The 25189-nt window shown below is 35.3% G+C and overlaps 1 protein-coding gene across 3 annotated transcripts in view; it reads right to left on the reverse strand.

The window, feature by feature from the left end:
• IMMP2L (inner mitochondrial membrane peptidase subunit 2) overlaps positions 1-25189 on the reverse strand; it is a 477417-nt gene that overhangs the window by 149028 nt on the left and 303200 nt on the right. For all 3 annotated transcript variants that reach the window (XM_085318516.1, XM_085318517.1, XM_085318515.1), the window contains exon 4: positions 6581-6646. In XM_085318516.1, the coding sequence (XP_085174642.1) occupies positions 6581-6646 (66 nt within the window). The remainder of the gene's footprint in view (positions 1-6580; positions 6647-25189) is intronic.

The following is a 25189-nucleotide window of genomic DNA, read 5'->3' on the forward strand; positions in this document are numbered from 1 at the left end:
TGGCATTTGGATGTATTTTAGGTCAGATGTGGTCATTGCTCCATTCAAAGTGCTTGCATGAAAAATTTATAAAAGGTCTCAATGTTCTAGAAAATAATTTTATGCGGTAAATACCTGCTTACTGGTAGCATATCCATTCCTACACTGATCTCTACTCAAACACATGGAGGCTTGCCAGAAGTAGTAAACTGGTGATCATAACTCTGCTGGATATTTACACTGCAGAGAACTTTATAACCAAACCATGGAAGAATGAAATAGTTGAAATTACCTGCTCAGAGATGCTGGTGCAAGCACATCTCAGACAGGCCAAAAGGTGCTTTTCCCAGCTACTATCCCACATTGCTGTTCTCCATCCTTATAGTTTGCAATGTTAAATAATAGGATATTTGTGTGCCTATTTTCTCTTAATTCTATGGTACTTATTAGCACAAGATAGAGTGGCACTACACACTGTTGCTGCTAGTGCTGGCAATAAGTTTGCAGATAGCATTTTCTGCATATGCTGGAGTACACTTCACAAATAACCGTGYGCTGCTTTTACTGCAGGGATTTATTGAAGGCAAGAAATGTTACTCCAAGATGTTCTACAGAGCCTTTAAAAAACTTCCCCGCTGTTTATTACGATGGTAGATTAAAATAATCTTTGAACACTATGGAGACTCGTTATGCAGTGTTCACAGCTATGCCATCTTGAAAGAGATGCTGCTTTTTGCATTTTAGAGTGTTGCTTGAATAATTAAATCAAAAAGAAGAAAAAAAGGAAGAAACAATAAAAACATCACCCTCCTGTAGATAATGTCATTTCTGTTTTGATTTAGAGGCACACTGATAGAGAGCTGCTGAGTACTTATTTTATTGCAATTGTATACTTATTTTATTGCAATTGTATCTGATTTTTTTTTTGTACTTTGGGTTTCAGTTTGAACAGTAACTCTCTAAAAACTAGTATCACTGACCATATTACTTATATTTTCTCTGAATGTTGTCCAAATCAAGCCTGCTCACTTCAGAGGCAAAAGTTTATGTTGTTTCTTTTTCTAAAAGCCAGCACTGCGAATTCTGTACAAGCTCTGAGAATCATATTATGCTTTTTCTTCTTTACTATTAAGAGTTCCAGAGGTCACATTGGGTCTACATTGTAAGTCCAATGCCTCCAGTGGATTTGGACAAATGAAACTARCTGAAATACGAAAAAAATGTTAATGATGGCACATGGGATCTTTTAGCAGTCTTATTGGTGCTGTCTGTATTATTAAGAAGAAAATAGGTGTTTAAAATACTGTGCATATTAAAGGAATGAAGACTTCAATGCATGGAATAATGAATAAGTAAATATTATAATGTGATGTCTCAAAATACTGAGACTTTTCAATGTAAAAGCAAATTATAACTTGAAGTAAAAAATCAGTCTGGAAAACTATGGATTTTCACCTCTTAATTTGTGAAATTTTTTTTTACTTACACATTTTTCTTGACAATCACCTTTCTATCCCTTAATCTTTCTATCCCTTCATGCACCTTCCTCAAAAATTAGGTTCAAAAATTAGGGCCTCTAGACCTATATCCTTTATAATGGGCCTGAGAAATGCCAAATTTTAGAAGATCTGGCTTTGCAGAGCTTCATCAGTRGGCCTGAAGACCTACAGAATCTTGGAAATTGATTATAGATACAGAAAAACTTYCTCACAATTTTGTTAGATTGTTTTTATAACTTGAAGATTCTTTACCAATGTACATTCCCATCATTTGCATTTACAGAAATAGAGTCCAATCATGCAAGAATGCTGCGCATGGAAACTGAATTGAAATCAATGCAAATTCTATTTAGGAGGCTTGCAAGGATTTGATCAATGCTGAAGATTCATGACAGAGCAGCACAGGTGTAGCCTCACTAAAGTTTTCATTGGCTTTAAAATCTCATCAGTATAACAGTAAGCATTGCAAAAAAAACCCTGCATAAATCCTAAGAGATATCCAATCTGTACATACAGTTACAAAACAAAAAAATAAAAAGTGAGGAAAATAAGGCTCTCCATCTAAGTGAACTTAGACTACTAATACTTCCTTTATATGAATATTTTTATATGACTGTTTATATGAACTTTTATAGGATGCACAAACACAGAACCATACGAAGACCGCACCAGTCACTCAGGAGGGTCTGTAATCTCTGAGGCTGTGTATCTGCAGTGTATTTAGTTCTCATTTCTGTAATCACACTAACACACTTGTCTGTGTGGAGCCCCATGCTAACAGATCTTCTAAACATGCGATCCAAAAGAGAGAAAAATATCAGGAGGCCTTTGCAGGGAAAAAAAAAAAAAAATAAAAGACTCTTACTACAACTCTAATGAATGTAAAATTATTTATTCTTCAGGGGTGGAGGTGTGGATACAGTTCCTGACAGGTTATTGCCCTCAAGATGTTGAGGGTACAAATATTCTTGTTCTTTTAAATTTTACTAGTTAATTCTCAATTTTAATATTAGTTTCCTTCTCATAAACCTCCATTTATCTGRGTTACTGAAAACATACCGTAACTCAACCATCTGTGATAGACTACTACAGATTTTTGCATTTCCACTAATGCATTTAAGATAAATGAGTTTTAATATGTTTAATTTTCAAGATATACGAAGTGCTTTGTAGCACCAACATTTTTAATAATTTTGATTACGTTGACCTTTAAAAGAAGCCTTCCTTGGAAGAATTATCATTTAAATAGTCTTCAGAAATCATCATAATGATTTCCTACTTAGAACTAATTCTTTGTGTCTTCAAAGAAGACAAAACAAAACTTCATTCATGGGGTCTCTGTTTTGTCTATCCAGAGGCTGACCTATAGCACCCTCTCTCAGTACTAAATGGTGATTTTCTCTCTATTCTTTAAATCTTTGGAGGAAGAAGTTCTACCAGCTTATGCAAATTGAGTATGTTAGTGAGGTGYACTACACTCTTTTGGGGATTTAGAAGATGATACCTAACTCACTTCACTAGGACTGCAACTAGAGGGGAACCAAGATCYGAGAACTGAAGTGCCAGCATTTCTATTCAGTGAGTTTTTGTAGTATTTTTGAATCTCTAAAAGCATATTTCAAAAGGTAAAGTACTATGTGCTCCATAATTTCTGACTACAAGAAAAATACAAAATGAAGGGTCCAAACAGACCCATTAGAAATCTCTCATTGACATTTATTTTCAAACACTGAAATTTAATCATCATTATTTTTTAAATGTAGCAATTTTTTATCTTATTTAATGCTTTTATACATGCAGAGCTGAAAACCAGGATTTTTCCACTGTGATATTGTAACACCTGAACACAAATCAAACAGTAAGGAACCTTTCATATGGCACTAATGGCTCTAAATATTCTTTTACTATCTTCAGTAGTTAACAAATAGTAAAATGCTAACTAGTTTAGTTAATAACATGAGAAAACACAGTATTCTTGTGACAATATTTTCCTAATGATGCATCAAACAGGCTGAATAAACATACTTCCTTCATCTGTGAAAGCATAGCTTAAAGACCTACAGACRCTTATGTCTATCACCCATCTAGTGGAGCACTACATGAAAATACCTTCCAACTCACAACTGTCTTCAACGCTGTTTTCACAACAGAAGTCTGCTCACCATTGAAAGCGTACATTCATTCAGCCACTTGACACCAAGCAAAAGTTGCAGAGCAACTTCTACTTGACAGACTGTGCATTTCACTGGTCTTCCAGATAAAATGCTCCACACAGCACACCTCTATACACAACGACCTCCCTGCGAAGTTGCTGTTGCCACAAGTAGCCCCATATATGCTGGCCACCAGATCTAACTGATGAYTCCCACTTTTCCATGCCCTAGAACTGAAACACTGCTTTTCAGTTCTACTACCAATGTTTCGTATATATCATAAAGGCACTTGCACAATGCACGTGCCCACTTATGGAAAATGTGTTGGTACATCTTCATTTCTCTTAATGAATGAGGACTAGTGGGGGTAGAGGACCCTTACCCCCATGCCTGCCACAAGCTCAAACACTTCAGCTTCATTCCTGCAATGAGAAAAAGRAGGTAGCAGTAACCTCTGCAGTGACACCAGATGTCTTTCAGCAAGAAGCAATTCTGATTGATCAGTGGAGCAGCAAAAGGCTTAAAGAAGTGTATTTATAGCATACAGGCATAAACTGTCTACTTCAAAGACTTGATATTAGGAGCAAGGTTGTTCCAACGTTCCTCTAAAATCAGTATACATCAGTTATGCATCACATCCCACCCAGGCCAAAAAAGATTCAAAATAATATGGAAGAGTCCCATTTCAACACTTTCAAAACTACTTTTTGTAAATATTCCATATTACTTGCATTCTCACCAAGCGCATTACATTTTATGTTGATCAGGAATAATTCAATGTATAGAAATATATAAACATAAGATACTGATATCTTTCAAAACCAATGCTTTATGCTTTGTAATAAARGTCTGCCTTCAGACCTATCAAATAACAAAGGAAATCTTCCATTTATGTTTTCTAAGCATGCTTTCCACGACCAGTCATCTGTTTTACTCACAAATCTCATATCCATTGTGATATCATTACAAAAATAAATAATTCATATTTCAGAAATAACTTGCCAGTTTTGACATTTTACTTTATTATCTAAGCTTTTGCTTTATTCTAGTGCGATGAAAAGTGGCAAGTATTASTCATATTCCCTACACATATACCATTAAGGGGCAATATGCAATAAAAACTCAACAGCTCTGTAATATGTTCTTTAACATCTTATTTATGTTTTTTAAAATGTTTCTACAGACAAARCAAAAACTGTGGGACAATTATCATTTGGTCAAATAGAAAAAAGAATGCACATCTGAAATATTGACATTAATATTTCTAGCAATAAGCTAATCTAACCTATTCTGCCATGGACAAATTGAGGACCATCACCCAATCTTCTGTACCCACAAGTGATACACTAACCTACAGGCTCTTCAGTATTCTGCATACGCTCACACAGCTAATATGCACCCATAGGTTTTCCCAGTTGGCCAAAAAGCGCACCCACAGAAGTTAATGAAAAGTTCAGAGTCTTCAGGCACTTAAACATACAGTATAATTCATTTTCCACGGTTGGAATTTATTATTATATATATTATACATAATCGTTCTATAAGATGTTATTAAGCATCTTTATTGTTATTAAAAATGCTATTGAGTTTCAAAAATCTGACACAGGTTAGTAATAGAGAACAATGAAAAGTAACACTTGAAGTGGCTTTGTATTGCTCTCTCTTTCTGACATTGATACAGAAATGAATCAGGAACACCAAATTATGAATACTACTCACCATTTACAAGAATTACAGTACCAATATCAACTACATCAAGAAAATAAGCATCTTCTTAAGGATATAGGCTTATAAAAGACATCACCCAATAGCTCATACTGTTTCTATGTTTTTATTTCTCTAATGTGATAGCTAAATGTTAGTCTTTGGACACTGAATTCTCTTCTTACTGCCTGTTATTTTAGATTTTGTGCTACAGCAGATATGTCAGAATTTATTTTTTTTCCTCTCAGACCAAGATTATTTAGAAGTTTTCATTAAAACAGAAATAATACTGACTGCAAGGGGGAAAAGACGTAGCCATACCCCATACTGCGGAACAGCCCACCAGTGCTGGTATTAACCCAGGCTCCTTGAGACCACAGTCAAATCCTTGACTCGAATCACAGCTGCCAAGTACTACACCAGAGCAAGAATCATTATCTAAATGAACCAAGCCTCGGTCTGCCATGCTGTCTGAAAGCTCCCAGGGACATTCACATCCTGCTGTGGGAAACTAGGGATTTACACTCCCAACCCTATGCCAATTCCAGCCTTCACCTAGGAAAAATAATTCTTTTCAAAAAACATTTTCATCAAAATGACAACTTTTCCATGAAAACTTTTGATTTACCTCTACTAGCAATTTACTTCCAAACAGCCCCTGTAGTAAGGTCCATCTGACAGAGCAACCCAAGGCTTTCAGTACTTTAGAGTTTACCCCKTCTACAAATGTTTCTGATAGAATAATTTACTCCAAATCAGTTCCACCACATTCCCTACAAATTCCTAGAGATTGCAATGAAGGCAGTCATCTATGAGCATTTCGTGGCTCAAAAGGAAAAGAAGAAAAACTCGAAACAAACAAATAACACCCCTGCCTGAAAATCCAACCTATATTTGCCAATCATGGTAGGAAACAGCAATTGGACTCTCTAACTGAAGAAACAGTCCTATAATCTTGACTTATTTAAAAAAAAAATGTACAATTAACTGCCATGGTATGTGGCAGAGATATTCTAACCAACAAGCATTATTTGCATCCTTGTACCTTTCATGAGAGAGTGAGTAGCTTTGTGTACCATTTCTTCTCTCATTAAAAAGGAGACAGGTACATTGCTGACATCCCTGTTAAGAATAGATAGAAAGAAAATACTAGAAAGTTCTCGTTGTCTAGGATACTGATTTAAAATCCACTGAAAACTGCACTATTCCTATAAAGGCTCAGAGACTACGGCTTAAAATACTTACTTGATAATGTCTCCTTCAAGAGCAATCACTCGTTTAATGATCTTCTGTTCAGGGTTTCTAGGAGACCTGAGACAGGAGATAAGGTTATACAATCAGTAATGTTCCCGTTGTTTTAAGAAAATGAAAAGAAATTCCACAAAGAAATAGACACTATTAAAGTCATTAGGAGATTCCATGGTCTCCTTGATATAGCATCAATCATGATGTTCCACCCTGAAGTGAAGCTACTGTAATCATTCTTATTACAAGCCATCACTGAAAAGCAGATGCTGAACAATGGCCTGCATACAAACACTACAGTAATCAACATTTCTTCTRTTGTGGATAAATACACTTGACACCATTAAAATTAGAATGGCCCATTAGTGATCAAGAGGGTACCTTTGCAAATTGATTCATATGTTTTAACTTGAATCCTCCATTCAACTTTAACATCATACTGCTTTTAAACATTCATGTCATTCACGACAGGAAAAAAAAATTCTTACATTATCACATTAATATTTATCACTCTAATTTAGGTAAACCTTGCCTAGGGAATTGCAGAGAGATAAAAAAAAAAAAAAAAAAAAAAAAGATGTAAAATTTTCCAAAAGCTTTTACTTGATCCAAAGTTTCCTAATATGGTAACATGCTTTCACTTCAAGTTAGTTTCCTATAAATGTGCTTTATTGAGTGTATTCTGATCATGCGTTACATTATATGAGAAGCAAAGCTGCAGCGCAGCTGGAATATTTGAACTTCTTGGATACATATGAAAAGATGTGACTACTAGAATTGTGTTATTCTATCATAGTTTTTATAGACTAACATAGACATACACTACTAACATACTTTTCYTGCTATATATCTCTCTTTTTTTCATTCTTGACTTTTAATTATTTACCTATGCAAATATAGTAGAGTATTTTCATGTTCTTTAAAAATGAAATATTATTTGCTGCTTGTATATAAGAAAGTCAGTGAAGGAACAAAWGGTTTTGATTTTCTGCTGATGCTTGGGTTCGCTAAGCATAGCCTATTAGAAATATAATTACAAGAGCTTTATGTTACAATTCTTGTTTCTGAAAACATTGGCCATGCCATCCTCACAATAGACCAGTATTTTTGAGCTGGTCTCTGGTCAGCTCACGTAAAGATTACATTTTCTTGAAGAAGCAAAGCTGAGATGAGTTTRGATTAAAAGCCTGCCAGCAGTGCTGCATGAAAAATGGCATTTGCAGATCACTTTCAGTTCCAAAAGCTAAAAAAGAAATATTGTTTCAAATTAACATGAGGTGGTATTTTTCAATATTAACCTAATTTTTTTTCAATTTTTTATTTTTGTGTTGATACATTTAGAATATATTTTAAAGAAGTAAAATAAAATTCAGGAAGGATCATTTTGAACTAAAAAAAAAAAAAGGTTTTCTTAGAAAAAGTCAGCATGATGTGTTAATATTTTTCAGAAATTTTATGTAAAGAAAATTCTCACATACACACACACACAAAATCATTCAGTACCCCTGGCAGAGATGAGCTCCGTTACTTATAGGTTTTCAGTTATTTATAGATTTGGGGTCCCAGAACAACGAGCATCTGTACTGACAGGTAATTTTTTAGCAGTAAACAGAGAAAACGGAAGAAAAGATAACAAGGCCTGGGTATTCTAGTAGATATTGAGAGCTGCTGTACAAATACAAACAAAGTCACAAACCACCATAACAATCTTCATCAATATTATAGGTAGGACAAGTAGTTATCTAAGGAAGATCACTCAAGATCATGCTACTTTATTCAATATTGCTATCACATACATGGTGAGATTTTGTACATGGATGTAGAACTGAAAAAACAACAAAATCATGTTTCTTGTTCACCTGACAAGGAATACAAGTCGTTGTCTCCCAAAGGGAGGAACTTCATGGGGTTTTATTTAGATTTGAGTTCAAGAYTGGAGGAGAGAATAAGTGAATTAGGTGTATTAGAACTATATAGGCCAAGGCACAGTATCAAACCTGAAAACCAGAGAAACTCCGTATGGGAATTTAGGCTGACTGTAAAGTTTTCATGTAAATTTAACTAATGGTAATAATACCTAATGTATGTGAGGCACTATGTGTGTTGTAAAAACTGAATGAAAGCAAATTTTAAGTTCGTTATTTCAAATTTCTGTTCAGGCTAAAAACCTTACTTTCAAAGGTTSTTTGAAATTCCCCATGTAGGCATTTTCACTTGGTTAGTATGTACATATTGTAATGTAATTACTGACCTCTCCATTAATTTGCCTTCATTCTGCAAAAATTGTAATGACCTTGAATAAACATGAGTAATTGTTCTAACAGTGGTGACTGTTCCATCAGTAATGACATATTTAAACAAAGCACATAATTTTTCAAAAAGACTTCAAGGAATTCCTCGTAGATGGTTATTATAACTCCTGAATCTTTTTATAGCCAGAATAATTTAAAATAAACATTACATTAACATTTTCATCACCATCCATTAAAATGGCAAAGGAATTGTAAAAGGAGGAGTACCAGGTAAAAAGCAACGAAAGATGAGGGCACTTTTCAACAACGGGTTTTCAGCAGGTRATTAGAAGGTTTTGCTCAAGAGAAACAGTAATGAATAGGGGATAGGAGAKACTTTCTGAAGTGATGGATATTGATGCCTTCCTGAAAGGAGGTTAGTGCAAGACTGAGATTTCACTGGTGATGGAGGTCCAAAAAAATAAAAATAAAAAATAAAATGTAGATATAGGCAATTCCTAGCTTTGAAATTTCTCAGCATCATTATGGAATATTTTAGCCTAGCTCTAGGAAAAGATCTCATTAACCAAGGAGGGGAAACATTGTAATTACCAATTGTTCATACTTCTCTTTAGAAGGTAGCAACTTTCTTCTTCCAGTGATTTCTAGGTAGWGTAACAAACAGTAGTCTTTAAAAACGGGGTTTGTTGAAAACAGTAGGAAAGAGATTACAAACAAAAGAAACTGTTGATTTACCTAGGTTTGCACCTCTTCAAAATTACACTACATTTTTTTTTCACTCTCCTTGCATCAAGGCCATGTTCAGACAGGATGATTTCAAAAACCATTGTGTAGGAAGAACCAAGGAATTATTTCCTGTCACACAACGAATATATTTTGTCTTTGGAAGGCAGAATTCAGAAGATATAAATATCATTAACATGAATAAATAGCAATCACTCATACCCTTAACAGATGGATGCAGACATGTTTCACAGAGTGGTTAGCATGTACATTCCTTGACCYTTTTCAAAGTAGGCCTTCCAAAAGGTTAGAATCACATTTTCCTCATCTCCATATAACCATTTTTCATGATGTATGAATTAGGGGCACTAGTACCAGTAATGGTCAAAACAGCCAAGAAATTCTCAAGCACATTACAAATATTAATGCACAAAATAGCAGTTAATAGCATATGAGTGATGCATTAGGAAAAACACCTCTGGAAAATAAAACCACTTCCTAAAGGCAGATGGAATTCCACTGCACTCATAGTCACTTTTCCTTTTTTCCTGAAGAAAACTGGAAAACAGATAAGTTGTAATGTGTCCCTCAAATCATTAAGTCTGAGGATAATTCATTGTACAATTTCTCTTTAAGTGGTATTCTTCATTCAAGCATTTCAACAGAACAACCAGTATATAATACAAAAAGAAAGCACTGGGCTCTCTATCATCTACGACTGATAAATATTTTTGATTCTATCTGTGAAAACAATTATTTGAACTTCACCTACCAACTACCTCATCGCTGGCTGTAAATAATAGAGCAAAAGAGCAATACCTCTCTGAAACACCATTTGCTAAATAGAACATTTGACTTTGCCTTAGCAACAATTTCTAATTTGTTCAGAACTGTAAGCTTACTTACACTGCAATGCAGAAAACCCACCCTCATTCACAAAGGCATGAGTCATGACATCAAAATCCAGATTCAGCATTATAAAATAAACAGTATAACACGAGGAAATAAAATATTTGGTATCTGGTTGTATGTGGTTTTCCAGACGCAGCTTTAGCAACTCGGCATAAACAACAATCCTTTAGTTAACTTCTAATAGTAATCCTAACTGCTTTTCCTAAGCCTACACACTTGTCTCATTCTATATCAAATTTCATCCACATCAAAACTTTCATTAAAAACTARTAAGTAATTCCACTGCAATGAAAAGAAGAAAAACAATTGTCTTTGTCATAAGGACATCATTAATTTCAGATTGAAGCCGCTCATGTGGGGCCATTTGTTTGAAAAGGAAATAAGAGGGTTAAGTTAAGCAGAGGTGATGGTGGATCACCCCAGAGATTAGGGTAGATTCAGGTTCCTTTATTCATCTGCAGCAAGAATTTCAAGAAATAATATTCCAGCCTCCAGCCTGCACACTATTCTGGCATAGGACTCTCTTGGTTTATCCAACAGCTCTAAAGAGCTCAATTTCATTACTACAGATCATGTGTTTCAGGGCTGAAGACAAACTGAATATCCTCATGGAAAAATAATATTGAGAAGAAGATTGGTCAGATTGATCCCAGCTTCACCTGGGATCTTATCAGTGATGCACCTCCAAAAGCATAGGCTGAAATATACAACACTTGGAAAGTTTATCTGTAAGAAGACATAATTTCTTGAGGAGAGATATAACAATAGTTGTATATCTATGAGCAAGTGACATCTTGTTCTATTTTAGGAAAGTATTGACTAGGTTTTCTAGTAATTACCTCAATAGCTCCATGACATTTTCTCTAATAAAAATGAAACATTTATATTTTTATTTTAAATTACATGCTATTACCATATACACATATGTATATACATACATGTACACATATACCTACACACACACATATATTTATGTACAYGCAAAGATCTGTTTTTCTCTGTGTAATACTGCATTCTGCAAGCACAGTGTGGGATACAAGTACTTTAAAACATGTTTACCAAGAAAGACAACAGGAGGAATGATACAGCCAGCAGGAAAATCCACTGTTTAGCGAGCTATTCTCAGATAAAAAGACCAACAGTTCTCTGAAGGCTTTCACCTTTCCTTATTGAGCAGCTGAGCACTTCAGTCATACTATTGTTCCTAAACTTTCTTAACATTTGAATTATTTACTACTTAGCACAACTTTAAATAACTGCTCCATAAACTAATTAACATTTGATCAATCATTAAATTTTTATGATACTTCTACTTTTGTATGTGTTATTTTACACTTCTGTCTTTGATTTGTCTTCTCGAGTCCCTGTAGCAATTCACGCTTAAAAGCTTGGAACTGAAATTGCTACAAGCTTTTCTAGAGAGAGTGCCTTTTAGGCTAGATCCTAAGATCCCAGCAGGATAAGCAAAAGAAGACYGTTGATTCATTTCTAGCTTCCAAAGAGGTACACTAACGTGTATCCCCAAATGCTATGTGATATCATTCCCTGTTGAGCATGCAGTCTTTGTAATAAAATAAAAATAAAATATAAAAGTAACCCACTGATCCTGGATAGCTTTCAAACAGTGTTTGATGCTGAAATACACAGCAGAAAAACCAAAAGCAATTATATTTTTCAACAGATATTAGCACAACAGCTACCACCAAAAGAAAAAAAATTAGACTTCAATAACAGTGAAGTCCAAATAAATAAATGCTACATCATAAAAGAACACTTTTTTCCCTGAATGAGCATTCAGAATTTCAGGGTGCACGAATAGGACAAAGAAGAGAAGGCCTTATATTGTGAACACATAATGAAGAAGCACATAGTATGTTTTAAACATATAGATTTAATTAGATACTTTAATGATCTACATATGTTTAATTCTACCCATCCATTACCCAGTCCACCTATATGGGTTTTATGCTCACATTCCAAAATTATTTGAATGTTGATACTAGCCAACATTTTATACAACATGCCAAATAGAAGGTATTTATTAAAAACTTGCATTGAAAGATATCTGAAGTCTATATTGTCTTTATATTCATACAGCTATCTATATGCATATATATTACTCTTAGCACATGACTTTACTTTTTACTATGAGATAAAAGGAGGGTGTTTAGGCAGCATCCAGAAGTTCACTTTCAGATTATTCTCAATTTACTTCAGATTCAGGTAGTCATTTACATGGGTGCAACTGAAAGACTGAACAGTTTGTTTTTATAACATGAACAGACTGAAATAACTTAGGCCGACTTTTCATAAATAGTATCTTTGCTTTCATTCATATTATTAATGCCAGACACTGAGAAATATTTAACTCCATGAAACAGAATGAGCGTGAGCTTTTGACATCTCAGTCCAAAGCTGTGATCCAAAGTCCTTCGCTCAGGGATCGTTTAATCTCCCATAAATACCTCCCTGCCCAATCTGAAATTTCCAGTGCAGTTAATTTCCACCTCTGGGCATTTCTAGAACTGCTGCAGGATAAAGCAGTAGTTGTTTATCTTCTTTCTGAGCCTTTTGGGGATCCAGAAATTTGCCAGAGCAGTACCTAAAATGTAGTTAGAATCCAAAATAAATTATACTAATATACCTAAAGAACTGGGAACCTCACAAGTACAATTGTAATGGCTTTACTTTTAAACCATGCTCAGAGGAAGAAGAAAAAGAGAGATAGTAAAGCTATCTCATTCTCATTTTCCGGCCTCACTTAAAAAGATATGTAGCGGTTTTACCTGGCTGCATCACATCTAGATAAAGATGCTGACCTTCAAAAAATGTTTTGTACTCTTGGTCTAAGATGAAGGAGATTCCTCTTACCAGCATAATAGTGGGTGCTAAAGCTCTGAACAGCAGAAAATATGTAGCAATATTTGCTCTTTCATCACTCCCACTATTATAGCTGTGATAAAACAGTTGCAATACACCCAATACTAAAAGTTGCATAAGAATTCAAATTTACTTAATATATGCAAATATTTTCTATTACTTAATATATGCAAATATTTTCTAAACAGATCAGTTTTAATTAGTTCATTCAAATTTCTCCCCATGTATATTTTTTTCTTAATTCCACACTTATTTATATAGAGGGAAAAAAAATCAGAGTTTATACTTTGACTTACACTTTTTAATTTTGTTTTTACCTCTTTTGGGTATATGCCATTTCTCTCTAGTCTCAGTAGATATGGAAGCTCAAAATAAGTGTAACATTCTTCAAATCACTGCACAGGTTCTAAGACAATTTCTATATTGTGGAAATCAGGTAATATAGAAGCTGAGGGAGCAAAATGACCATGATTAGTTTATGCTTCTTCGTTGTTGTTCCTGACACTAAATTCTATTATGTGGAATGGCTATATTAGGTTTCAGGAACTAGACAGATCCAGTAACTGTGCTGAGTATCTGTCTTCAGTTTGGAATCACCAGTACAAGAAACATACTGATAAACTGGAAAAAGTGAATGGCCACCAAAATAACAGTAACAGAAGAGTAATGCACCTTAGCAGCTGGGTTTGTTCAGCCTGCTGAAGAGACAACAGGGCATTTAATTGCTGTTCATAAGTATCTAATGGATGATTAGAGAAAAACAGGGAGGCAGACTCTTTCTGGGAGGTGAGCAACACAAGGAAGAGAGGAAACAGCCGTAAATTGGAACAAGTGAAATTCAAACTGGATATCAAAAATTTTCACAGTGCAGGTTGCCCAGCACTGGTACAGGTATTAGGAATCTTGGAGATGATCAGAGCTCAACTGAACAAGGCCTTGAGCAGCCTGATCTAACTTTAGAGTTGGTCCTGCTTTGAGCAGATACTAGGATTAGATGACCACCAGAGGTGCCTTCCAGTATAAACCATTTTTCAAGTCTAACTCTGTAGACCCTTTAATCACATTCAAATATATAAGGAATCATTATGTTGATTAAAATATATATATATATATATATATATACACACACACACACACACACACATATATACACATATTGCTTGGAATGCAGGCTTTGATGCTAAAAGAGTCCATACTGATCATCTTAACCTTCACAAACCACAGACTTTTTTTGCCCAGAATCTACCTTTTAGGACAGTATTTAATTCTATTCTAAAGCATTTTTAGAGAAGGCTATGAAATCTCATCTCAAAGATTCTGAGTRACAATGAGTCCAACATCCAGAGAAATTATTCCAAAGTTTAATTATTCTTGCTATTAGGAAATTGCATCTGCATTCAAAATTGAATTTATTCAACTTCAATTTTGATTTCATGCTTTTTCCTCCAAGGCAGAAACATCCGCGACATCTTATTTCTTCTTCATGCAGAAAGATTTAGGCAAACAGGCTTTCTCATATTTCTCTTTGATTCATCAGCTAGAACTCATTTAGCTTCTTAACATAGCTAAGTTAGATAAGTTTTCTGATTCCTGAATCATTTTTGTGACCATATTTCACACTCTCTCCAACATTTCCATTTGTCTTGGCACACAGACATGAGAATCTAATATTATTTACCTCCTATTATTATACTGGCTCAGTGCAAAATCTCTTATTTCTTAATATTCCATTCACTTCATATATTCAGGCAGAAAGCTAATCGTTTTAGTATGGGCAGCTCACACTGACAGGAGAGAAAAAGTGATATCTAAACCTTTCTTTGAGTAAACTGCTTGCTAAAATAGTTAACCCATCAGTTTTGGTCACATTCTGTAAAGCATCTTGTTAGATAGTAACCATGTGATTCAGGTCCTGCTGTAACAACAGCGCCAAATTATTTACTGCCCTGCCTATCTCTATGCAAGCTTAACCAAGAGCTACTATCACGAAAGCAACTGCCAGAAGTAGTATGTAGCTTTGGATCACCAAGCAACCTGCTAGAAATACTCCCACTYACAGACAGAGCCCCAGCAATAACTGTATCATCAGAGCTGGACTAAGCCATCTACCATCTATCTAGCGCAGCCATCATTGAATCCATAAAAAGCAAGTTTGTAGATCAAGAAATCACATGTCAATAAAAAAACCTTCCTGAAGAAACTAAATATAGTATGTAATAGTGTAGCACAGTGCGAGAGTATGTGTAGTATAGTACAGTTTATCAAAAATATGCCTGTATCAGAATGGCCTTTATCTGACAGTTTTGTAATGTTACTGGTAAAAGCTACTGGGTTTGCCTGACATGACCTATTTCTGAATTGATTGATCTTAACCATATTTTAGTTTCTAATACTYTGTGGATAGCATGAGAAATAAACCATGTGATCATTTTGTCCGGTAAGGTTTTCCTAAGGCCCTTCTCTGTTTTCTTTTGTTGGTGGTGGTGGTGGGTTTTTTAATATTGAAATGGCATCGTAAATCTTGAAAATATTTGCATGTTCTTCTTTGTCCTTCTTCCCCTTGACAAGCCAAAAAGCCATTTCCAAAACRGTCTCCTGCACTATACAAATTGTGTCTGATTCCATTCTTACCTGTCAGTAGCAACATTTGACCAAGTTCTGTCTTTAAACAATATTATTATCCAATTACTCTAAGACAAGTGACATAGATTAGTAGTTTTTCAAAGAAAAATGCTATACAGAAAAATGGTATATAATTTTGACAATATTAACAGATAACGAGAGAAACTAGAAACATTCCTCAGTGGCTCCTGGGTTCTTTCCAGGCTAAGCTTGAGGAAGTAGGTCTCAGTCCTACAAAATACTGATTAAATAAATTCCTTCAAGACAGCACTTGCATCAACTGGTTAAGCATAAGCACCAGTGATGTTTGATTTAATTGGGAGCTCCACTAGAAATTATGTTACAATGATATAATTAATAACACTAGGAAAACTATTCTTCTAATAACATCCTGTAATTCTTTATTTAACTCTACATTAAATTAGTACTTCTTAGTCAAACCTCTCTTAAAAAAACAAAAATTACTCACTGACAAAAAATTTTGTTTACTGAAGGCAGTATTTTGYAATAATTGTAGATTGTTGGAAAGGTAGTATTTTATTTTTATTATTTTTTGAGCTGTTTGCAAGCTCCAAAACCAATGTGTCTCTGAAGCTTGACAGGGAATTCTAAGTACTTTCCAAACAGAAATAACAATCTGAACATATCACTTGCATAAAGCCTCAGTACAGGGGTCGCATACTTTGCCATACAGCCAGGGAATCATGAGAACATGTGAAAATTCTCACAAGCTTTGCAGTTCTGGGGTGTCCACACTTGTTCCTCCCCCTCCCTTTCTCACTGGTCCCCATGCTATGGAAAGCYTTAGCTCCTCTCCACCTTCTCATTTAGTCTACAGCTTTTACACAAATCAGGGAAATGTCTCTCTGAGATAATACATTTAGAAAAATGATAAGCTACCATGGTATACCTCCTTTTTCTTCTGTTTGACCTGTCTACAACGTATCAATCCCCATATGGGTTGGACTAGATGATCTCCAGAGGTCCCTTCCAACCTTACCATTCTATGATGATCTATTATCCATGATGATCTTCTTGTATCAGACACTATTTACCAGAGATCTCCTACACTAGGATGAGTGAGGAGTTGGAGGGAAAAGCATGAAGACCTCTCAGAGCAATTCAGGTTTGCCTGGTATAGCCACAGCAGCTGCAGTCTCGCACTGTTAGATGAGACGTTGGTAGCAAAGGTTTGTCATCGTTTTCCATGGATGTTGAAAGGCTATTGCAAATAACTTGGATATTTCTCAGTGAACAACTATAGGATCCCCACCTGGAAACTAGATGAATAATTGCTACCTGACAAAATTAGGCAATTCCTTCTATATTTCGGATCCACCAGTCAAAATGGTGCAACTGAATAGCTTTCAGAATTACAAGAAAGTCGAGACAAAAGTCAAAAAGACAAAAACCACAACTTCATAAGAAGCTGAGTTACCATGTCAAGATTTCAGCCAATTATCTGAAGCTTACCAAAGGAAAAAAAAGAAAAAAAAAAGACCAAATAGAAAATTAAAGGCTAATTAAAATATTTCACTGAAATAAAACTAATTGGTAGACTACAAAGCTTTACAACTAATCAATCTGAAAACCYGGAAATACCACAGTAATTCACAAGCAAAATTACTATTTTGAATTAAGCTCTCATTTTATTGGTTCCCAAACCTTCAATCTAATTGCTTTGAGGTTAAATGACTCAGCTGCTGTGAATGCAGACTGTGTAATCGCAACTGTTATGTGTGCTTGACCTTCTTCCTGTTAACAGAGAGACTCAATTAATTACTTGCTGTTTTAACTGGCCATTTCACCTTACCTTCACCTTTTCCAAAAGGGTTGAAAAACTCTACACCTTACCCTTTGCCTTGGAGAGCCTACACARAAATATTTTCTACAAAACAGGAAGCTATCGTGATCTAGCAAGCTGATCTAGGGATAAGAATATCTGTGTTTTCATGTTTAAGACAAAGTGAAATACTGACCGTTTCATTACCTCATTACTTAGGGTTTAACTCCTTGCTGCAGATGAGGAACCCAAGCTCATCTTTACTGTGGCTGCCCAAATATCCTACTCTAGACCAGGAATTGAACACAGAGTTACTTCTGCTGCAGCAGACAACAGAGTGAAAGGCACAGAAAGCTGCAAATGTAATCAAACGCTTGAAAATAGTTCTCAGGTTGTCATATYGGATTTTAGGTAGAAATAATCAATTAAATTGGTGCATAATCTAATTAGCATTAATAAAAAAATCCATGCTTAYTTATAAAGTGTCCTATACACTGAAATATTTACTTCTATATTTTGTTGGTTCTGAGACTAGACTTGTGTTCAGCAGCAGCTCATCTAAGCGCACAAAATCCAATAATCAGGAGCTGTCCTAAAATGCCAATTGTATTTGATATAACTATGCAGCAATTTTCAATCATCATCCCTTTCTGATAGGATTTCAGAAGACTTTTCAGGTTATATAACACTACCACAATTATTTATTGAAAAAAGTACTGGTAGCAWGCTTAGATTTTAAAAATACCAAAGCTGCTTAGGAGCCAACACGTTACCTCAAAAGGATTTCAGATATTAGGAACCCTAGGGTCTCACATAAAATCCATGGGAGACTATGGTTCGTGTCTCGGATTACCACAATATTTAGGGGAAAAAAAAAAACAAAAAGATGAAGAATCCTAAGTTGTCATCTGTCTTTGAAAGCACCTAAGCTTCATAAGCAAACTGCTTTTGAAATCTTTCTAAATGTCAAATACTTCAAACACTTGCTGAGAAAATCTCATTCTTGATATTTCTGAGCAACTTGATACTTTCTCACATTTAACCTCCACCGTGGTTAAGAAACAGCCTTCCAGGGGAGTTAAGTGTGTTCTATACGCAGTGCACAGAAGGTAACAGACAATTAAAGGGGGATGAATCACCTTCCGGAGGGGAATCTCGCTCTTCATGGACTACAGAGGAAGCCAGACTTCAGCTTAGTCTAGTCACCTTTATTTCAAATGATTAAAGGTAAAAGACTAATCATACCACTAAAAATATTATTTCAGCTACCTTGTAAGTATGTGTGGTAGAACTGTTTTTAAACTAACGCAGGAAAGCAAATAAAATCTTAATGGGGGGGGTGAAGGGAAGAACAGTGTAAGTGTACTTTTAAAATAGGTACAATACACTTTATTTAGTAAAAATTACTTGGATTAAGAAATGAAAGATGAAGGTGATCTCTTTTGCTAAGAGTAGTATCAAAATTTCTGGAAGCAAAATGAAGTTACTGCTGCTACTTTTAACGGTTGATGGAAAAGACAAATTGTTTAAAACTTTGAATTCTTTCATTATAATGTACCATTCTATGGAGATTCCCCCCTAAAAAAAGTAAAAAAACTAAAGAGCTTTAAGAATAGAGATGTTATTTCAATGTAAATTCACAGGAAAAAAAAATAGGATCTCTGCAGAAGCCACTGCAAGCCTCAACTTTGTTACAAATATTTTTGTAAAATAGTACCATATATTATATTTTCTGTATTTATAATATATAAAATGAAATCAATTATCTTCCAACTACCAAAAAATAAAAACAAATGCTTAAGAAGCAGATTTACTTTTCTATTCACGGACATAAAAACAACTGGYAATAGGAAAAAAAATCTAAAGATGTCTGTTCAAGGCCAGGCTCAATAAGCACAGAAATAAATATTCCCATACTGTAAAACATTTAATTCACACAGCTCTTGTGCACAGTCATACGGCACAGTAACACTTCAGAAATGGAGAGCGATCCTGGGAATAACCTATTTACATATTTAAAAGCATTGTATTTGTAGTAACAGAATATAGAAAAAAAACCTAACACAATCAAAACACAAAACCGAAAATTACTTACATATTTTATACCAACAGCAATTTGCRAAGATTTTAGTATAAGCTAAAAAAAAGAAGAGCAATAAGACAAATGGACAAGGCAGAATCTAAATACTTTTACAACAAAAAGAAAAGAATCTAACTTTTTTTTCTTCACAACTTCAGCCTTTAGCTTAGATAGCATTCGGGGAAAAATACCCAYGACTAACTGCAGATGTGCACCTTGCAGATAAAGCCAGGCTGAATTTACCCTAGATTGGCCACTGTGACAGAAATCCTTGTAGTAGTAGGGGCTATGAGCCGATTGGGAGGTTTTGGCAAAGAACAGAAATGAGAAATGTAATATGGAATATTTTTCCACATGATACTCTTTGTCAAAGGCTGATTTAATATGTCAGAAGATCTTCAAGTATTATGTATGCTGCATTTGATACTAATTGCATTACCCTCTACTTCTTGCAGGCTTTCACAGATATCAGAGAGAACTCTGCACAAAAACTAAGTGAGGATATTGCTTTAAGAGACTGGGACCACTTGAGCAGACATAAAAGAGCTTTTAAGAGTTCGTCAAGAGTAAAATAGTGTCCTGTGCTCATTATTTGCCATGAGATCTGTAGGATTCTGAGCTGCAACAGACCTGCTCCCTCCTGATGATACATGTTTAAAAAAATAAAAAGGGAAAATGAAATCAATCCAAAGCAGCTACAACAGTGAACAGCATGGTAGAGGAAAATACATATCCTCACAGATGACTTTCCTTCCCCATAAGGGCAGTTTATAAAGCTTCTTAGATAGCGTTCCCCTTCTTTGTGAGATCTGAAGCCCAGTTTGCCATCCCTTCCCGTCCTCAGCTGTACAAGTAGGCTCACGCTTGCTTCCCAGCTCCCCAGCTCTGCTTCCCTTCCCCAGCTACAATGTGCCCTGGCTATTCYACCCAAAATGAAGTTATCAGCCTCAGGCAACAGCAAACCCACACCTAGCCCCATCCAGCTTGTCAAACCCAATCCCGTGTGGCAGTCTCCAGTGGCAGGTCCCTGTCACCTTTTTCTCCAAGTAAAAGAYAGGCAGCTAAGGTATTTGCTATAAAAGGGAGAGACAGGCAGAAAAAGCATGAAGGAAAGGGAAAAGGGTGAAATAAGCTTTACAGATGCTTTTCACACAGATTGATGATTCCTCACCTGCTTCCCTCCTTCCGTGAGGAAAAGTTCAAATAAGAGAGCTATCAGTTTTGCAGCTTCTCTATCTTTTCAGAATGAATCCATGACAGGTCAAGGTGAATTCTGTAATTTTACTAAATGGCAAAATGTTTTTGCCAGTCTCTTTTAATTAGTCAATTCAWTTTTTTTATTTATGTTTTTCCTTTTCGGAATATTTTTAGGGAAAAAAAATTGTCTTCTCACAGAATACACAAAACTGTCAGAAGGTTGGCAAGAAAAAAATGMCTAATAGAAGGAGTGATGACACAAGCTTGTGTCAGAAACTAATATGGAAGAAAGCAGCTTTTTATTCTTTTAGTAATTGAAAAGTTTGCAGCATAAGCAGCATGAAATCTTGGTAAAAGAAATGCAATATATATTGCAGGATTAACAAAACTTTTTAAAATTTGTACTAAATATACTACTGAATCTTTTAAATATACAGTTCACATATTATTCTTTACGTTTTGGACAGTTCTGACAGAAATTTTGAAATGTGTTGACACTACATGCATCGGAATTTGTTGACACAGAATATCAATAAGAAGCACAGAAAGATTAACTCAGTTAATTCAAACTTGGCAACATTGCCTTTGGCATTGTAAAATTAAGATAATATATTTTCATGAGAAGTACATATCCAAAAGAGGTTTGAAACAGAAGATTTAATGCAGCCAGGTTAAGAGGCACACTTTTCCTCCCTTAGCTTAAGAAAACAAGAACAACACTGTAAATTCCTGGGGTTATGAAGAGATGAATATCAAGAGAGAAGACGGTGGAAAATCACAGAGATCTTTCAGACTTTGGTGCCTGCTGCATCACAAACTTAAAAGCTGTTCAAAACAATCTGGCCTTTTCACTTGGATTCCCTCAATAACGTTCATTCCCAATAGGTATTTGTTGTATATGAAATACATACTAGAAGAGATTTAAGGTGTATGGCGTAGTGTTTTGAGATACTAACTGCACGCTTCACGCTCCAAATCTACAGATAGCTTTTGCATATAGGCTCCAAATGATGCATCGCTACAGAAACAGTTACTAACAGTTACTAACACAGTCCCTTAAAACTCAAGCTGGCAACATGTTTAGTAAATGATATAGTAGTAGGGCTGCTGGAGTCTTATCACACAAGTAAAACCTTAGTACTCTGAAAGAAACTGCATAGAGTACAAAAAGGCAGCTACCAGTTTTGCTTAAAGGATTGTATGATTCAGAAATTTCAGGATGAGGCTACGTCTCTCTTTTTAACTGAGCAATAACAATACCACCCCATAGCACTTGCCATAACTCTCTGTATGTTCACAGCACAAACTGGCAATACTAACATTCATATTTAAAGTGTTTGATCAAAAACTATCTGTGCACTCAGCCCTGCTATTCAAGTCTGCTATCCAGACAGTAAGTGAGGGTACTAGTCTTTAAAAATGTATAATTAGAACATAATCAAAACTTTATTTAAGAAAATACTTGTCACATTGGAAAGAAAAGACATTTTCCTGCTTTAAATGAAGTTGCGATCAGTTCAAGCTGGCAAGATGAGTCAGCAGCAGCAAAACAACTAGCAACGCAAAAGGACCGCTCAGCAGGAAAGGGATGTTCGTGACATAAATACATCATATAGGCACAGACTCGAGCTCCGTTAAATTCCAGGCTGTTTATCAGCTCCCGAGAAGAAGGAGGAAAAAAAAAAAAAAAAAAAAAGGAAATGAAAAAGAAAAGGGAAAGCAAGCTGCTCTTCCTCTAGTCTTTCGCAAGATTGCCTTTGCTASGATTAGGCAGTGTTAACTCCTTGAATGCAGGGAGCAGCGCGGCTGGCCCGCAGGGAGACATCCCAGTTCACTGAGACGGGTGAGGAGGGTGCGCGCACCGGTCTCGCCACYTGCCTTCGCTCCAGACCAAACGCTGCAGCAGGGAACACCACGCCTGCTACCTCCACGCTTCCGTTAGTCCAGACAAATACATTCTCTAGCTTGAATAACACGTTTTCTTTTAACTTTCTTTTTCATACTTTTCTTTCCTAAAGAAAGTATGTGGAATAATGAAAAGACCTCTGTATAGTACATTAAAGTCTTCAATTAAGAGAGGAAATTACAATGATTTATACAGTTCACTCCACTGASTATTAGTTTATACATTACCTGTGCAAGCATTAGAATGCCTGCAACCAAATCACTTCTGGGTGAAAAACCTCAAAGATTGCAGTGGCTAGTAAATAAATTTCTAAAACAATCTGGGTTAGCAAATCTCGGATCACATTTGTTCTGTTAAATATACTCTTAACTTTGACAAGATGGGCTGTGGTACAGCCTCTCCAAAAGCCAGCAGAGTTGGGCCTATGCTCCTAAAACTACAAAATATTTCCTGCCTACAGAAAATCCCAACCTAGTCTCATAAATAAGTATAGAACATATAGACTACATTTAACGGTATATACAGCAGCGTTCACACAAGACAGGCTTTACAATATCTAAAGGCTAAGCATTAACAGAGCAATTTTGTAAACTACAATAACAGATTATAACCATAATCTGAATGCCATTTTTTTCCTTAAAATATTCAYGATATCATCAGATTGCTTTTGGAGATAAGGTGGAGAGAGAGGAAAAAAAAAGAAAACTTGTATAAACTAGCATTTTTAGTACCAAGTTAATTCTTGAATAAATGAGTTTCAGATTGCTGGCAGCAGTTCAGTGAGGTATCACGAATCTTCCAGAAAAAAATTTTAGACTGTAAATATCTTAATAAGACAGATGCAGTCTCCTCCATAACTGCTGAATATCAATTTTGTCATTCATGTAGTAGAGCAGAAAACGTAAGAATGAAATTGAAAACTACTTCTCCATTTCAGTACAGGGAGCCCTAAAAGAAACATAAACTTCGGAAAGAAAATTAGCTACATAACCACTAGTKTGTACTGTGTATTTAATGTTTTTTYGTCACGTGTGGAAATGCAGCCCTAAACTCAACTCATCAGTTTATAACCATACTTGCTCTTAAAAGTGCTAGCATAGTTCAAATGAAATTTTATACTATGAGCAGTGGTACTGAATATCCAACTCAAGACAGCTTAGGGCCCCAATATTTCGTGGGTTAAGGTCTCCTTCTTCAGTTAGCTCAGACTGGATTCAAAGTCATTAGGCACACAGAAAAAATTGGAGCCTAGCAAGTGATACCTATCTGAAGGATCCTGTTACACGTAAKTTGTAGGGGCTTGTATCACTTGACCTCTTATTTGTGAATTGGCAAGGTCTGTGAGTACAGGCATCCAACGACAAAGACAAGGATGAGATAATTAATTAATATTTCTCCAATTTTCTGGAGATATCATCTGCTTTTCCTTCAGGATATACTGTAATACCATTTTGGAATGCTTTACAGGCAGATGGCTTCTTTTTTTCTYCTTTTAATGTTGGGGAATTTCTGCTCCTTCTTGTTCTTTATATTTTCTTGCAGGACAAGGCCATAATAATTTACTGTCTTTCTCCTCCCACTTTCTTCTATGAGATGGGAGGTAGAGGAAGGAGAGAGAAATCATGGTTATTGTACTAAAATTGTCTCTTCCAGACAAGTCAGGATTATCTGTCCGGTAAGAACACATAAAATAGGCCTACCTTTCAGCGTTTTTGTTGTGTCTAATTCTATACAGATATTCAARCCATTTCAAAACCACTCTAGATGAAAAATTTGTTAATAAAGAAAACAATAAAACAATGGTAGAGGTTTCCACCTACCCTGTCATGATATGGGATTGTGCAAGCTGGTCAGTTCTGGTTGTCATTCTTTCATATGCATTATTAAAGGTTGAGGTAACATGCCATCAAAAAAAAAAAAAAAAAAAAAAAACACAGATGGGAAGTGAAGAAATACTGACAGTGCTCAGTCAGGAAAGGTATCAAGTACGAACTTAATCAACTAAAAATTTGAAAATCAAATAGGAAGATCAGTCTTCCAGTTTTCAGGTATAGCAAGCAGAGGAAGAAAAAGGTAAGTGCATTTCTACAAAAAGGAGAAGAGGGCTTAGTTGTTATATTATTTTCTCATCATGAATTTAAAAAGACAGAGAATGCTCAACTACACTACATTAAGTATTTGCTAAGTTTTTAGGGTGGTTTGGTTGACTTGGTGACTTGGTTTCAGATGCAGCAAAAAAGATTTTAAAAAATTC

The sequence above is a fragment of the Rhea americana genome, unplaced genomic scaffold (assembly GCF_003343005.1).
Source record: "Rhea americana isolate MKP2758 unplaced genomic scaffold, rheAme1 scaffold_54, whole genome shotgun sequence".
NCBI lineage: Eukaryota > Metazoa > Chordata > Aves > Rheiformes > Rheidae > Rhea > Rhea americana.